General features: G+C 44.2%; 1 protein-coding gene across 2 annotated transcripts in view; it reads left to right on the plus strand.

Moving 5' to 3' along the window:
* Positions 1 to 18,152, plus strand: part of LOC129857277 (intermediate conductance calcium-activated potassium channel protein 4-like) — a 45,424-nt gene that overhangs the window by 9,916 nt on the left and 17,356 nt on the right. For both annotated transcript variants that reach the window (XM_055925351.1, XM_055925350.1), the window contains exons 3-5: positions 3,680 to 4,143; positions 5,787 to 5,922; positions 13,730 to 13,840. In XM_055925351.1, the coding sequence (XP_055781326.1) occupies positions 3,680 to 4,143; positions 5,787 to 5,922; positions 13,730 to 13,840 (711 nt within the window). The remainder of the gene's footprint in view (positions 1 to 3,679; positions 4,144 to 5,786; positions 5,923 to 13,729; positions 13,841 to 18,152) is intronic.

The raw sequence follows: 18,152 nt of genomic DNA on the forward strand, positions 1-18,152 counted from the left end.
CATCACAAGCACAGAGCCATGCCTTGCAGTCGTGTGATTCGCTAAAATTAAATGATGGCAAATACTTTACTCAGTTGGTCACTCCTATAGAATTCTATGGTCACACCCACTGAGGCCAACTTTGAGTGGTTGATATACCAAGCTTATATGCGCTTTGCGCAATAGATTAGATAATGAGAAAGTAAGTCAAGGGGAATGGCTCTCTGGCCACTGGTGGAGGTGTTGACTCGATGACCACAGGTGGAGGTGTTGACTCGATGACCACAGGTGGAGGTGTTGACTCGATGGCCACAGGTGGAGGTGTTGACTCGATGACCACAGGTGGAGGTGTTGACCTGATGGCCACTGGTGGAGGTGTTGACTCGATGGCCACAGGTGGAGGTGTTGACTCGATGACCACAGGTGGAGATGTTGATTTGATGGCCACTGGTGGTGTTGACTCGATGGCCACAGGTGGAGGTGTTGACTCGATGGCCACAGGTGGAGGTGTTGACTCGATGACCACAGGTGGAGATGTTGATTTGATGGCCACTGGTGGTGTTGACTCGATGGCCACAGGTGGAGGTGTTGACTCGATGGCCACAGGTGGAGGTGTTGACTCGATGGCCACAGGTGGAGGTGTTGACTCGATGACCACAGGTGGAGGTGTTGACTCGATGACCACAGGTGGAGATGTTGATTTGATGGCCACTGGTGGTGTTGACTCGATGGCCACTGGTGGTGTTGACTCGATGGCCACTGGTGGAGATGTTGATTTGATGGCCACTGGTGGTGTTGACTCGATGGCCACAGGTGGAGGTGTTGACTCGATGGCCACAGGTGGAGGTGTTGACTCGATGGCCACTGGTGGTGTTGACTCGATGGCCACAGATGGAGGTGTTGACTTGATGGCCACTGGTGGTGTTGTTGACTCAATGGCCATTAGTGGTGTTGACTCGATGGCCACTGGTGGTGTTGACTCGATGGCCACTGGTGGAGATGTTGATTTGATGGCCACAGGTGGAGGTGTTGACTCGATGGCCACTGGTGGTGTTGACTCGATGGCCACTGGTGGTGTTGACTTGATGGCCACTGGTGGTGTTGTTGACTCAATGGCCATTAGTGGAGGTGTTGATTCCATGGCCACTGGTGGAGGTGTTGATTTGATGGCCACTGGTGGAGGTGTTGATTTGATGGCCACTGGTGGAGGTGTTTGCTTGATTGCCACTGGTGGAGGTGTTGGTCATTGTCCACAGAAACTGGAATGGGCCACCAGCCACAGTGTGAGGTCAGCTTGCCTCTGTAGGTACTGGCCCACTGGCCACTGGAGGTACTGGGTCTTCTGTGTTAGGGGGCACAGGGTAATCTTACACGGGAGCCTGGCTGGCCCCTGGGACTGGAGCTAGGGTGACTCCATTGACTACTGCAGACATGGCAAGCTTGCCATTAGTAAGCTAGATATGGGACTGCACAAGGTACTGCAGTGGAGATGGAGTTGTAGTCTGAAAGGGTACTGCAGTGGAAATGGAGGTGGAGTCTAAAAGGGTAATGCAGTGGAGATGGAGTTGTAGTCTGAAAGGGTACTGCAGTGGAAATGGAGGTGGAGTCTAAAAGGGTACTGCAGTGGAGATGGCGTTATAGTCTGAAAGGGTACTGCAGTGGAAATGGAGGTGGAGTCTAAAAGGGTACTGCAGTGGAGATGGCGTTATAGTCTGAAAGGGTACTGCAGTGGAAATGGAGGTGGAGTCTAAAAGGGTACTGCAGTGGAGATGGCGTTATAGTCTGAAAGGGTACTGCAGTGGAGATGGCGTTATAGTCTGAAAGGGTACTGCAGTGGAGATGGCGTTATAGTCTGAAAGGGTACTGCAGTGGAGATGGCGTTATAGTCTGAAAGGGTACTGCAGTGGAGATGGCGTTATAGTCTGAAAGGGTACTGCAGTGGAGATGGCGTTATAGTCTGAAAGGGTACTACTAAATGGATTGGTCCAAAACTCTACAATTACCTATTCATATGCATTGTAATGCAGTTGAGTAGAGCACAAGGAACTGGAGTTTAGGCTTGAGCTCATATGAATAGGTAATTGTAGAGTTTTGGACCAATCCATTTCATGAAATGAGGCTTGAGTGGGACTGGGATGGATGGTTCCTTCGTTTCCATCCACCTGATTTGATGTGTAATCTCCCTCATTCTCTATCTGAAGATGAGCCCTCAGTCAGATGGGAATCTGTACTCCATTGTTGTCCTTTCCACCATGCTAGCCCGATCAGGCTCGAAGGATGTAAAAACTGGTTAGGGTTGGTTGGTCAAGGACTGTATTTTGAGGTTGGCTTGCTCTGCCCTGGAGGTTAGTCTATAAGAACACAGGATATGGAGGTTCAGTTGAATTTCTATAAACACAGGTGAAAGGTAAGGAAATTAACTTACACCAGCAAGCTTCAGGTGAGCCAAATTTAAGGAAAGGTGTGGCAATATCAAGGGAAGGTGTGGCAATATCTAGGGAAGGGTGTGGCAATATCAAGGGAAGAGTGTGGCAATATCAAGGGAAGGGTGTGGCAATATCAAGGGAAGAGTGTGGCAATATCAAGGGAAGGGTGTGGTAATATCAAGGGAAGGGTGTGGCAATATCAAGGGAAGGGTGTGGCAATATCAAGGGAAGGGTGTGGCAATATTAAGGGAAGGGTGTGGCAATATCAAGGGAAGGGTATGGCAATATTAAGGGAAGGTGTGGCAATAATTAGGGAAGGGTATGGCAATATTAAGGGAAGAGTGTGACAATATCAAGGGAAGGGTGTGGCAATATCAAGGGAAGGGTGTGGCAATATCAAGGGAAGGGTGTGATAATATCAAGGGAAGGGTGTGACAATATCAAGGGAACGGTGTGGCAAAATCAAGGGAACGGTGTGGCAAAATCAAGGGAACGGTGTGGCAATATCAAGGGAAGAGTGTGGCAATGTCAAGGGAAGGGTGTGACAATATCAAGGGAACGGTGTGGCAAAATCAAGGGGAAGAGTGTGACTGAAGTTCCCCCTCTGCTGCAGGAACTGGGTGGTGTTTGGGTAATGGGAAAGTCAGTCAAGGGCAACAAGACTACGAACTGAGTGTTGTAAAATGCTTACGGCAGTTTCAAATATCAAGAGTTACAAAGAAACCTCAAAACAACAGGAATTGAAGGTTTTGGCCAGCGCGGGATTTGGTTTTAATTTTCTTTAGTAATATAATAAAGTGATTTCTTGGAGTTGTGTCATGTCAGACTAGGATCAGACAGGATTTTATTTAGAATCTAAGAGACTTGTGAGTCAGAGAGGGCTTGTGTCGCTTACAACCCCCACAATCTTGACTTTCACTGGCTCCGTATCTGCTTGGGTGGGTCTTTGTTTGCCTTGGCATCATGTTTCTGTCGTTGCTGTTCTTCTAATTCCCACCTTTAGTTAATCATCATTTCCTTAATGCTTCAAATCAAATGAACAATTCTCCGTTGACATCCTTCTTTTCCTACCTCTCTCTCTCTCTCTCCCACTCAATCCCTTTCCCTCTTGCAATTTCTCTCTCTCTTTCTCTCTTTCTCTTTGTATTTATCTTTCACTCTCTTTCCCCCTCTCTCTCCCTCTGACTCTCCTTCTCCTTCTGGCTCTTCCAATCGCCCTCATCCCCTTCTATCTCCCCTGTCGCCCCTGTTCCGACCCCTCACTTTTTCTCCAGCTCTTCATCATTGACCACAACCAGGTGGACTGGCGCATCGCCATGACAAGCCGCAGGGTGCTGGGCATCTCCCTGGAGCTGCTGGTCTGTGCCATCCATCCCGTGGGCACCTACTGGGAGGTGGGTGTCCCTGCGCCCATCGCCAGGGAGGGGGTAGAGGTCAACTCCTCCAACTCGGCGCCGCTGTGTGTGTCCTCCCGCCACGGGGAGGCACTGTTGGACACAGAGCTGCTACTGTCGGCGTTGATGTTCCTTAGGCTGTACCTGGTCCACAGGACGATCCTACTGCACAGCAAGGTGCTGCTCAGTGCCTCCTATAGGAGTATCGGTTCGCTCAACAACATCAACTTCACGTTCCGCTTCGTGCTCAAGGTGCTGATGAACAAGTACCCGGCGCGCACGCTGATGGTGTTCATCTTCTTGTTCTGGCTCATCGCTTCCTGGATGCTCACACTGTGTGAGAGGTAGGGTGGAGGGGCGCACACACACTCATGCTCACACGCATGCTCACACACACACACACACACACACACACACACACACACACACACACACACACACACACACACACACACACACACACACACACACACACACACACACACACACACACACACACACACACACACACACACACTGCATGACTCGCACACAATCTTCTGTTTGAGATACATAGGCACAGACACACAGTGAGATATGAAAACAGTTTGCCAAAAATCTAAATATAACACATTACTACTGCCAGCACAGAAACACGCACACATACACACACACCCCTACACACTTTATTACAAACAGACTGGGGCAATCAATTGCTCACTCTGCTTCAAATATTGATGGTCAATTTGAGTTCCCTATTCAGAAAGGATGTCTAATAACAGATTCAAAGTTGATCGTTTTCCGTTGAGTTACTCCGAAAAATGACTCTTCATTGCGAGCCAACACATACCATCCTAGGCCTCTGAAGTCTGCTTGTGGCCAACGTGAGGTCATTTGTTTAGGCTGAACCTACAATGGGATGGGATTCTTAGATCTCAGTTACATAGAGAAAATCAAACGTGTTAGTTAATCAAGCTGCATGTTAAACAAACTGACGTTTTGGTTATACGATCTGATGATTGACAGATTGTAAGACTTCTGAGTAACACCCGACAGGTATAATGCATTATAACTTCCCTGTAGGCAATAGAATACTTAAGATGAACACTGAATTGGAATGGTTTTGAAATAGATTCTGAGAAAACAACAACTTACAAAAGTCAGCCCATTTTTGAGTCAATTTCACCATCTGTCCAGACAATTCAACTTCCATTTTCTCTTTTCTGGAATTGAAACAGGACCTTCCCTGACCCCACAGCCACTGACAGATAAACAGATAATCACAGTCTAACTGTAACTACAACGCTTTGATCTTTGGATGCCCATAAAGATTCTAAATCTCAAAACAAATCAAATCAAATTTTATTTTTCACCTGCGTCGAATACAACCTTAGCGTGAAATCCTTCCTTGCAAGCCCTTAACATACAATGCAGTTTTAAGAAAATACAGTCAAGAAAATATTTACTAAATAAACAAAAGTAAAAAAATAAAAAAATAGTTACACAATAAAATATCAATAATGAGGCTATATAGAGGGGGTACCGATACCGAGTCAATGTGCGGGGGTACAGGTTAGTCGAGGTTATTTGTACATGTAGGTAGGGGTAAAGTGTCTTTGCATAGATAATAAACAGTGAGTAGCAGCAGTGTAAAAACAATGGGGTGGGTTGTCAATACAAATAGTCTGAGTGGCCATTTGATTAATTGTAAAGCACTCTCATGGCTTGGGGATAGAAGCTGTTAAGGAGACTTTTGGACCTAGACTTTGTGATCCGGTACCGCTTACGGTGCGGTAGCAGAGAGAACAGTCCATGACTTGGGTGACTGGAGTTCTTGACAATCAGATTTGTCAACTTAATATATCTCTGTTTTTGTCTTACCCATTTGTCTGATCTTGTTAGTAATGTAATGTCTATATAATATTGATAAAATCTATGAATATCTTCATGTAAGACATATGTATCTGTGTATGTAGTGAGTGACCCCAGGGTGTGTGGCCCTCTACAGGCAGATACAGGAGGAGACTGGTCGTATGGACACGGCTCTCTGGCTCATTGCCATCACCTTCCTCACTGTGGGATACGGGGACGTGTCCCCCAAAACCAGCTGTGGAAAAGTGGTGTGCCTCTTCACCGGAGTCATGGTAACTATATGGAGTCATGGTAACTATATGGGGAGGGGAATATGGAGAGATAGCCTGAGTGTCAAAGCATGATTAAGCCTGTATCTAAAGGTTACAATGGCTTTTTAAAGCAGAACATTACTGTAAAGTAGACAGGCTAAATAACATACATGTACTGTACATGGCTTCTTGTCTCTGCAGGTGTACAGATGTATGATCAAATTTTTTGCCAGTTTGCTACAGCAGGGCAATAATCCAGCAGCAACAGGAAATGTGAATTACGAAATGGATTTTAGTTCATGAATATTTTTGTAGGGGTAGATCAATTTTTTGTAAGGGAAAATCATGTCTGAAATTTCAAGGTAGAAATTACAAACTTCAGAAGCCATTTTAAACCTCAAATAAACTGCATTGCAGGAAAGTTCTTTTGCAACAGGGTGATCAAATGAAGAAGAATAGAGAGAAATTGAAACACTAGTCAGTGCTCTTGAGTTGGTTGTTGTGTAAGTACCCATTACGTTGAAGTGGCTGCAGAAAGTTATTTACTTACAGTAGAAATACAGTGGTGGTTGGTGCCACACAGTCCCAATAATGACTTTGATGCTGGCGGCTAGTTGCTGGGTACATGCAGAGAGCAGTACAGTACTGTTGCTGCTAACTCATTGTTTGCCTGTCGCTACTCCCATCGATCTCTCCTGTCTTGGCCTCTTTCTATATTATTTTCCATGATGGCATTCTTACAATGTCCTACACTACAGCATGTGCCCCCGGTGTGTTGCCAGTGCATGCTATGATGTCTTAAAGTACAGTAGCTGTAGTTTTCATATTGAAGCTTTTCTATTCTATTCTGAAAATGAATTTAACACGACTGTACCACTGTAATAGTATTTTTATTATTGTTTTCCCCACTATCAGCTTGTATATGACATGTTCAGGGAAGAATACCTGACAATGTCTTGGTTGTTGATACACCTCTGAGATAAGGGGTGTTGAGTAATGGGTCAGAGAAGTGACACACGCACACACACACACACACACACACACACACACACACACACACACACACACACACACACACACACACACACACACACACACACACACACACACACACACACACACACACACACACACACACACACACACACACACACACACACACACACACACACACACACACACTGGAGTAGTTGTTATGTAGATGTCTTGGCACTGAGCAGAGGTGGGAGATGTGAAAGGTTACAGTGAGCTTACTGTTTTTATGGGTGAACTCAGAGAGTACAGGCACTGATAATATTGAACTTTATTTTTATAGCACGTTTCTTACAGAATGCAGCCCCAATGTGCTCTACATGATAACATATGACCTTTCTCTTGTCGAACGACGAAAGCAGTGTGGTTATTGACGCATGTATTGTTATGTCTGTGACTCAAACGCTTTGGTTACACCCACTGGTAAGAAAGGTACACGCAGTAGAAAAAAAGCTAATTTGAAGCACTGTAAGCATATTTGAAATTTGTGAAAGAGCTGCGACTCTTATGTTCAAGCAGTCTGGATGCCATGGAAATGACATTAAATAATACACTTCAGGTCTTGTTCTGTCATAGAAAAGAACAAAGGAGTTTCAATATGATATATTGTCATAATTCAACTGCCATTGTTCACAAAACAATGGACCCTCACCAATAAGAATATAGGCCAATATCTCAGTTAAGTTGGTTGATGCTGAGTACAAAGAGTTGATAGGTTTTTACAATGGAAGAATATTTGTATTTATTTGTATTATTTTTTACAGTACCAGTCAAGTTTGGACACACCTACTCATTCCAGGGTTTCTTTATTTGTACTACATTGTAGAATAATAGTGAAGACATCCAAACTATGAAATAACACATATGGAATCATGTAGTAACCAAAAAAGTGTTAAACAAATCTAAATATATTTTATATTTGAGATTCTTCAAAGTAGCTACCCTTTGCCTTGATGACAGGTTTGCACACTTTTGGCATTCTCTCAACCAGCTTCACCTGGATTGCTTTTCCAACAGTCTTGAAGGAGTTCCCACATATGCTGAGCACTTGTTGGCTGCTTTTCCTTAAATCTGCGGTCCAACTCATCCCAAACCATCTCAATTGGGTTGAAGCCGAGTGATTGTGGAGGCCAGGCCATCTGATGCAGCACTCCATCACTCTCCTTCTTGGTCAAATAGCCCTTACACAGCCTGGATGTGTGTTTTGGGTCATTGTCCTGTTGAAAAAGAAATTATAGTCCCACTAAGTAGATGGGATGGCATATCGGTCCTCATGAGAGCCAGTTTCATCATAGTACTTGATGGTTTTTGCAACTGCCCTTGAAGAAACTTTCAAAGTTCTTAAAATTTTCCGCATTGACTGACCTTCATGTCTTAAAGTAATGATGGACTGTCATTTCTCTTTTCTTATTTGAGCTGTTCTTGGTCTTTTACCAAATAGGGCTATCTTCTGTATACCACCCCTACCTTGTCACAATACATCTGATTGGCTCAAACGCATTAAGAAAGAAAGACATTCCGCAAATTAACTTTTAACAAGGCACACCTGTTTACCCTTGTGTAGTCTTAACATTTTGTATACTCCTCTTGTCCTAAGGGTAAAAAATGACCCACCTTCACTTCACTTGTCATAATTGTTGTTTTTTTAGGTTTGTTATTATTATTATTGCTAAAGGTACTGCATAGGTGTAAACATATTTTTTTTTGCAAGAGATAGCACTTGCTAGCACTTGTGTGGTGTTACAAGTCCCTTTCCCAGCTGCTCTAAGAAAGTAGCAGAAATGTGCAGAAAGTAGTTTGAATGCATTTTACTAATGGGAAACAATAACAGCCTTGACATTTTTTGGCAACATAGTGATATATTCTTATATACTGTACAATGAGGAATTCAACTACAAAATACTAGTCTTCTCCCATTTTGGAACCATTGCCCCCACCCACAAGGTGTATAAACAACAACAATAAATAAGAATAAAATAATAAATACAAAACAAAAACGTGAATTACATAAATCAATCAACTCTAGTTAGCACATGTAGGACAGTATGCAAATGTGTGTGCATGGACTTTGCAGATGCATTTCTCATATGTGCAGCACATAGTATTTGTTTTACAGTCCTTCTTTGGGGGCAGAATTGGCATCTCCTCCTCTTGCCTGCTCCAGCTACAGCCTCAGGTGGATCAGGACAAGATTCAGCCCCCTGAACAGCTTCCACAAGCACTGCAGAGGCTACTGTGCAGGGGAAGCGTTCCCTTCTTTGAATGTGTGGGGTTACAAGTGCCTTTCCCAGCTGCTCTAGGAACACCCTCCTCTTGTTCCGCTTATCAGGCATCCAGGTAGGGTTGATCTTGTTCCATATCACAAAGGCATTGTATGAGGACACATCAATGATGTTATGGAAGATGACCAGGGGCCAGCGGGCAGTCATCCTCCTGCAGTTGTAAGTTCCAATCATCTTGTCCAGGTTGTCCACACCTCCTTTGTTGTGGCGGTAGTCCAGGATGATTGCTGGCTTCCTGTCCTCACGATCACTGATCTCAGCCGTTTTGTGCAGTGTGCTCAGGAAGACCACATTATTGTTCCTATTTGGGAGGTAAGAAACTAGAGTGGTGGTGGGGGTGAAGGCAAACTTTGATGAGAAGGCCTCTTTGTTGCGAGGAGTGCAGGGGGGAGCTCAGGCTTGTTCTTTCTAACTGCACCAACCATGGTGATCTTCCTCTTCGGGAGCTGCTGGCTGAGTTCATAAGAGGTGAAGAAATTGTCACACTTGACATTGTGCCCCCTCAGTCTGTCTGTCACATCAAGCACAACCCGCATCTCCTGGTTCTTCTCTGAGCCTCCACTGGTCGGCTTCCCTGTGTAGACTTGCATCTTCCAAGCGTAGCTGGATTGTGCATCACAGGCCTGAGTTGATGTGTCCAAACTTTTTACTGGTACTGTATATAGGTATGGAATGGGCGACTTATATATCTCTCAGTCCTGGCATGTGGAATAGAGAGCAGGTGGATCTGCCTGACACTTGTCCTCGGCAGACAGGTAACTGTTCTCTGAAGGGGGTCTTGAACAGGGAAAAAGGAAAGGTACAGTTTCTCTCTTCTCTCATGAAGTGAGGGCAGTGACAGTGACGTCAGAGCATTGTTGTTTCAGGATATGCCGTGCCTGGGATGGTTCTGCAAACACGCTTCTGTATGGGTTTGAGTTGTTCAGAGAGGGCTTGAGTCAAGGAGCTGTGCCAAGCTGTTGCGGTATACTCTAGGCAGGGTTGAACATAGCCCGTGTAGATGGCTACCAGGTCCATTTGTGGAAAGTTAAATATTTTAAGTCGACGTAGGAAGACTTTTTGCTTCCCTTGCGAATCATTGAATCGTTTTGTTCGTCCCACTGCAGAATGTTTTGCACAATGACTCCAAGGATTTTCACACTTTCACAGACTTGCAGGTTTTTCCCATATATCATAAGGGGACATGCAGGGACAGGTTTCTCATACATGTTACCAACAGGATCTTGCACTTTGAAGGGTTTAGGGCCATGTACCTAGTACAGGGAGCGAGAGAGAGGGAGGGAGGTATCTGGGTGTTTTCTGCTTGTTGGGCTGTAAGGACTTGGCTCTCTGCCTCACCTCAGCTCTGCCCGTTTCCGATCCGAGCAGATAAGCGACGGAGAGTCAGAGGGGCGCGAGCCAGGCTGAGACACCTCCCTGACACAGTGGAAAATTATCCTTCACTCCTCTTTCTCTCCCTCTCCCCTTGTTTATATAAGCTTTCCCCTTTATTAAGGGGAAACTTTTCACCATTTCCATTTTTAGGTAGTTTATAGCCTTTGGCACCACTGGAACAGGAGGGCGTGCCAACCTGTGCCAATGACTTGGAAGAAAAAAAAGTTTCCTACTCCCAACAGGGCAGCTCTCGAGGACAATGAGTGAAGCAATACTCACACCTGTAGTGCTCGGCTGGCAATGACCCCTAGGCTCAACACCTCTATCCTGGGCTGGCCTGCCTCTCTGGTAGTGTCCCAGCTGTGTTGGGGAAGTGAGCGGAGCAGCGTGCTCGCCACACATCCTATCAGTGGGGTGTGGATGGATCCCTGGGAAGGATGTTGTGTCTCTCAAAATTCCCAGATTACACTGGTGCAGATTCACACAGAATCTTTGGTTCAAGTCATGCCCATGCCCATCCCAATACCAGTGAGTGGGTTGGTTGATGTTAGGAAGCCAGCAGAGTATTTTGGGAGCTCTTAGGAGAGGACAGGGGACTAGTGCAGGATTTGTGATTCATCTATCTGAATGGCTCTTAGCATTATCTCTGTGACCAGACTGTAATCTGTGTTTCATTGTGAGCCTATGCGTGCATGCTAATATGATTGTTCTTCTTTATCAGACTTGTATCTCTCTCTCTCTTTTACTAATGCAAACAAGGGAAGGAAAACAGGTAAAAATCAGTCTCCATTTTCAAACCAGTCTAATCTTTAAATGATATGATTACACTATGTCTCTAAAACCATGTACTGTATTTTCACAGTAATTACCCTGGCAGGTACAATGCAATTACAGTGTAGGTAGATACACATTGGTACAACTGTGAGCTTTGTGCAATTACAGTAGATATTGATATAAAATTGCACTCAATGGTAAATTAACTACAGTTGAAGTCGGAAGTTTACATACACTTAGGTTGGAGTCAGAAAAACTCGTTTTTCAACCACTCCACAAATGTCTTGTTAACAAACTATAGTTTTGGCAAGTCGGTTAGGACATCTACTTTGTGCATGACACAAGTAATTTTTCCAACAATTGTTTACAGACAGATTATTTCACTTATAATTCACAGTATCACAATTCCAGTGGGTCAGAAGTTTACATACACTAAGTTGACTGTGCCTTTAAACAGCTTGGAAAATTCCAGAAAAGGATGTCATGGCTTTAGAAGCTTCTGATAGGCTAATTTACATCATTTGAGTCAATTGGAGGTGTACCTGTGGATGTATTTCAAGGCCTACCTTCAAACTGCCTTTGCTTGACATCATGGAAAAATCTAAAGAAATCAGCCAACCAAAAATTGTAGACCTCCACAAGTGTTGTTCATCCTTAGGAGCAATTTCCAAACGCCTGAAGGTACCACGTTCATCTGTACAAACAATAGTATGCAAGTATAAACACAATGGGACCATGCAGCCATCATACCGCTCAGGAAGGAGACGCGTTCTGTCTCCTAGAGATGAACGAACTTTGGTGCGAAAAGTGCAAATCAATCCCAGAACAACAGCAAACCTTGTGAAGATGCTGGAAGAAACGGGTAAAAAGTATCTATATCCAATGTGAGAAACGAGTCCTATATCGACATAACCTGAAAGGCCGCTCAGCAAGGAAGAAGACACTGCTCCAAAACCACCATAAAAAAGCCAGACTACGGTTTGCAACTGCACATGGGGACAAAGATCGTACTTTTTGGAGAAATGTCCTCTGGTCTGATGAAACAAAAATAGAACTGTTTGGCCATAATGACTATTGTTATGTTTGGAGGAAAAAGGGAGAGGCTTGCAAGTTGAAGAACACCATCCCAACCGTGAAGCACAGGGGTGGCAGCATCATGTTGTGGGGGTACTTTGCTGCAGGAGGGACTGGTGCACTTCACAAAATAGATGTCAAGGAAAATTATGTGGATATATTGAAGCAACATCTCAAGACATCAGTCAGGAAGTTAAAGCTTGGTCACAAATGGGTCTTCCAAAGGGACAATGACGACAAGCATACTTCCATAGTTGTAGCAAAATGGCTTAAGGACAACAAAGTCAAGGTATTGTGGTGGCCATCACAAAGCCCTGACCTCAATCCTATAGAAAATTTGTGGGCAGAACTGAAAAAGCGTGTGCAATCAAGGAGGCCTACAAACCTGACTCAGTTACACCAGCTCTGTCAGGAGGAATGGGACAAAATTCACCCAACTTATTGTGGGAAGCTTGTGGAAGGCTACCCGAAACATTTGACCCAATTTAAACAATTTAAAGGCAATGCTACCAAATAGTAATTGTGTATGTAAACTTCTGACCTACTGGGAATGTGATGAAAGAAATAAAAGCTGAAGTAAATCATTCTCTCTACTATTATTCTGACATTTCACATTCTTAAAATAAAGTGGTGATCCTAACTGACCTAAGACAGGGAATTTTTACTCTGACTAAATGTCAGAATTGTGAAAAACTGAGTTTAAATGTATTTGTCTAAGGCTTATGTAATCCTCCAACTTAATCTGTATGTTATATCTCCCCCATAGGTTAGAAGTGTAGTCTAAGATTTCACAGTAAGAATTAGTGTGTTGAGACTATTGTACCACACTGAAATATAGTCACTTTTAGTGCCAAGTCACTCTGATTCACCCTGTGGGGTTCCTGAGCATTCGTCAGCATTTAGTTGTTCCCTATCCAGCAATAGCACAATGCTATTCTCAGAGTAAACCATACTACTATATCAGTGGCACAGTGGCATATGATTAACCATTTCACTCTCACATAAACATAAGGTCAATTCAGTGTAACTAGTATTATTTGGCGAAATAGGCCCACCATATTTGTACAAGTTATAGCAAGTCACAACTATTTAATAACCTCTTGAAAAGGAATTACGATGTCTATCTTGATGTTAGCCAAGCAGACCTGAAGCAATAGGGCTAATTTTGAATGTTGACATGATCATTTTGTGAATTCCGACTCTGACTCCCGCTCTTACGGACACGAGGAGGATGACAAACGGTGGTGGTGGTAACCATAATGACGGTGGTGTGGCTGTGTGTTTGTCCTCAGGGTGTGGCCTGTACCGCCATGCTGGTGGCCGTCATGACCAAGAAGCTGGCGCTGAACAAAGGAGAGAAACACGTGCACTTCTTCATGATGGACATCCAGATCTCCAAACGAGTGAGACAAGGAGAACGACTGCACCAGAGTTTTTCCATATCCCATGTGTCCACCTAGTCAGGAAAACTCTGGGCCTTAGTTCTAACCTTTACTAGGGTTGGGAGTTTTTCCTGGTCAGGTGGTCACAGGGTCAGTAGAAATACATGGCTCTATAATGACAGTAATGAATGTACATGTTGTGGGTGTCTCTTAGTTCAAGGAGTCATTTATCCCCATATTTCCAATAACTGAATGATAAGAAAAACATACTGTGACGATCCAAACCACTGTCTTGCATTGATAACCGGTAGCAGCCAGCTCCCTTCAAAGTTTCCCTCGGTCTCACAAGAAAAACAAAACCCTTGACACAACAGATGAGGCCTTCTGGGTGGATGCAGAGATATTTTCTGCATCGCCGCGTGTTATGATTTTGGAGTCTTTTTATAATATAATTTTTTCCTTAAATAGGGCATTCCAGAGGACAGGATAGTGTGGGAAAAGTTCTGGGGGGGGGGGTGGAGGGGGGGGCGCTTGGGAGTGGGGCCCGCCAATCTCTTAATAGCCTCCAAAAGGCGTCAAAAAGAGGAAACAATAGTGTCCCTGTCAGGAAAGGGACTTGTGTCAGTCCAGGACGGGGCGCTCGGACCGAGAGGAAACTGGATAAGATGATGTGTGTGTTGTGTGTGTGTGTATATACTCACTGCCGTAACTGACGACACAGTGAGCGAGTGTATGTTTTTGAGGGGTTACTTCATGTTGAAGCCTCAGACAGGATCCATCTGCTTGCTTATCGCCGGGAAGGAGAATCAACAACCTGAAAATAAACGAGCACAACGGAAGATGCTAGCATGATTTCCATATCCATTTCCAAATATTCATCATTCTCGAATATATAAGTAGTGTATGGCAGGATTCTTTGAAATCCACTGACCTGACTGAGCATTAGCTGAGCGCTAGGTTGGCAGTGTAGGGTGTAGGCTACACCTGGCTGCAGGCTGCAGTGTGTTGTCAGTGTGAGGATGTGAGGTTATAGGTCTGCTGAGGATGTAACTGCTTCCTCCCTGGCACTGAACACATCCTCTCACTGGGTGCATCCTTATGTCTGTTGGTAGTTGTTTGGTGTGTGTGTGCGCGTCCCTGCGGAGCTGTCCGTCATTGCCCTGATTTACGTTGACAGGAAGAATAAGAAAAGACATCTGGGCACGGCCCCTGACGGCCCCTAATAATAACCCCACACACAGGACAACACAAGACAGGGCCCGGCTGGAGTGACTTCACCAGGCTCAGATAGGCAGTTACAGTGTACTCATCAGTAAGAATAGCAGACATGAATAGAATCAAAGAGAAAAAAAGAAGAATATGTTTCCGTAACCAACATATGGCCCACTGATGCCTATTCGCATCCTCAAATATTATTCCCTGTATAACGGGTACGTGTCCATCCGTTTGTGTTTTTAGCAAACACCGCCGTGTAGCAAACATTAGTGTACAGCCCATCCCGCCTGACCCAGTTCTGCACTAGGCAACACTGTTTTCATCAACGTTAACCATGGACTACCTCTCACTTCATAACAGCAGTTTAATCAGCAAATAAACATGCTCCCAAGATGGCACCATGATATAAACATGCTCCCAAGATGGCACCATGATATTAACATGCTGTCAAGATGACACCTTGATATAAACATGCCCCCAAGATGGCACCATGATATAAACATGCTCCCAAGATGGCACCATGATATAAACATGCTCCCAAGATGGCACCATGATATAAACATGCCCCCAAGATGGCACCATGATATAAACATGCCCCCAAGATGGCACCATGATATAAACATGCCCCCAAGATGGCACCATGATATAAACATGCCCCCAAGATGGCACCATGATATTAACATGCTGTCAAGATGACACCATGATATAAACATGCCCCCAAGATGGCACCATGACATTAACATGCTGTCAAGATGACACCTTGATATAAACATGCCCCCAAGATGGCACCATGACATTAACATGCTGTCAAGATGACACCATGATATAAACATGCCCCCAAGATGGCACCATGATATAAACATGCCCCCAAGATGACACCATGATATAAACATGCCCCCAAGATGACACCATGATATAAACATGCCCCCAAGATGACACCATGATATAAACATGCCCCCAAGATGGCACCATGATATTAACATGCTGTCAAGATGACACCATGATATAAACATGCCCCCAAGATGGCACCATGATATAAACATGCCCCCAAGATGACACCATGATATAAACATGCCCCCAAGATGGCACCATGATATAAACATGCCCCCAAGATGGCACCATGATATACACATGCCCCAAAGATGACACCATGATACACGAGCTACAGTCCCGTGTAGCTCAGTTGGTAGATCATGGCGCTTGCAACGCCAGGGTTGTGGGTTCGATTCCCACGGGGGGCCAGTACAAAAAAGTATAAATGTATGTACTTGTAAGTCGCTCTGGATAAGAGCGTCTGCTAAATGACTTAAATGTAAATGTAAATGATATAAACATGCCCCCAAGATGGCACCATGATATACACATGCCCCCAAGATGGCACCATGATATACACATGCCCCAAAGATGACACCATGATATAAACATGCCCCCAAGATGACACCATGATATAAACATGCCCCAAAGATGACACCATGATATAAACATGCCCCCAAGATGACATCATGATATAAACATGCCCCCAAGATGACACCATGATATAAACATGCCCCCAAGATGACATCATGATATAAACATGCCCCCAAGATGACATCATGATATAAACATGCCCCCAAGATGACACCATGATATAAACATGCCCCCAAGATGACACCATGATATAAACATGCCCCCAAGATGACATCATGATATAAACATGCCCCCAAGATGACACCATGATATAAACATGCCCCCAAGATGACACCATGATATAAACATGCCCCCAAGATGACATCATGATATAAACATGCCCCCAAGATGACACCATGATATAAACATGCCCCCAAGATGACATCATGATATAAACATGCCCCCAAGATGACATCATGATATAAACATGCCCCCAAGATGACACCATGATATAAACATGCCCCCAAGATGACATCATGATATAAACATGCCCCCAAGATGACACCATGATATAAACATGCCCCCAAGATGACACCATGATATAAACATGCCCCCAAGATGACACCATGATATAAACATGCCCCCAAGATGACACCATGATATAAACATGCCCCCAAGATGACATCATGATATAAACATGCCCCCAAGATGACACAATGATATAAACATGCCCCCAAGATGACACCATGATATAAACATGCCCCCAAGATGACACCATGATATAAACATGCCCCAAAGATGACACCATGATATACACATGCCCCAAAGATGACACCATGATATAAACATGCCCCCAAGATGACATCATGATATAAACATGCCCCCAAGATGACACCATGATATAAACATGCCCCCAAGATGACATCATGATATAAACATGCCCCCAAGATGACACAATGATATAAACATGCCCCCAAGATGACACAATGATATAAACATGCCCCAAAGATGACACCATGATATACACATGCCCCAAAGATGACACCATGATATAAACATGCCCCCAAGATGACACCATGATATAAACATGCCCCCAAGATGACATCATGATATAAACCTGCCCCAAAGATGACACCATGATATACACATGCCCCCAAGATGACACAATGATATAAACATGCCCCAAAGATGACACCATGATATACACATGCCCCCAAGATGACACAATGATATAAACATGCCCCCAAGATGACATCATGATATAAACATGCCCCCAAGATGACACAATGATATAAACATGCCCCCAAGATGACACAATGATATAAACATGCCCCCAAGATGACACAATGATATAAACATGCCCCCAAGATGACACAATGATATACACATGCCCCCAAGATGACACAATGATATAAACATGCCCCAAAGATGACACAATGATATACACATGCCCCCAAGATGACACAATGATATAAACATGCCCCCAAGATGACATCATGATATAAACATGCCCCCAAGATGACACAATGATATAAACATGCCCCCAAGATGACACAATGATATAAACATGCCCCAAAGATGACATCATGATATAAACATGCCCCCAAGATGACACAATGATATAAACATGCCCCCAAGATGACACAATGATATAAACATGCCCCAAAGATGACACCATGATATACACATGCCCCAAAGATGACACCATGATATAAACATGCCCCCAAGATGA

This window comes from Salvelinus fontinalis, chromosome 6, assembly GCF_029448725.1.
Source record: "Salvelinus fontinalis isolate EN_2023a chromosome 6, ASM2944872v1, whole genome shotgun sequence".
Taxonomy (NCBI): domain Eukaryota; kingdom Metazoa; phylum Chordata; class Actinopteri; order Salmoniformes; family Salmonidae; genus Salvelinus; species Salvelinus fontinalis.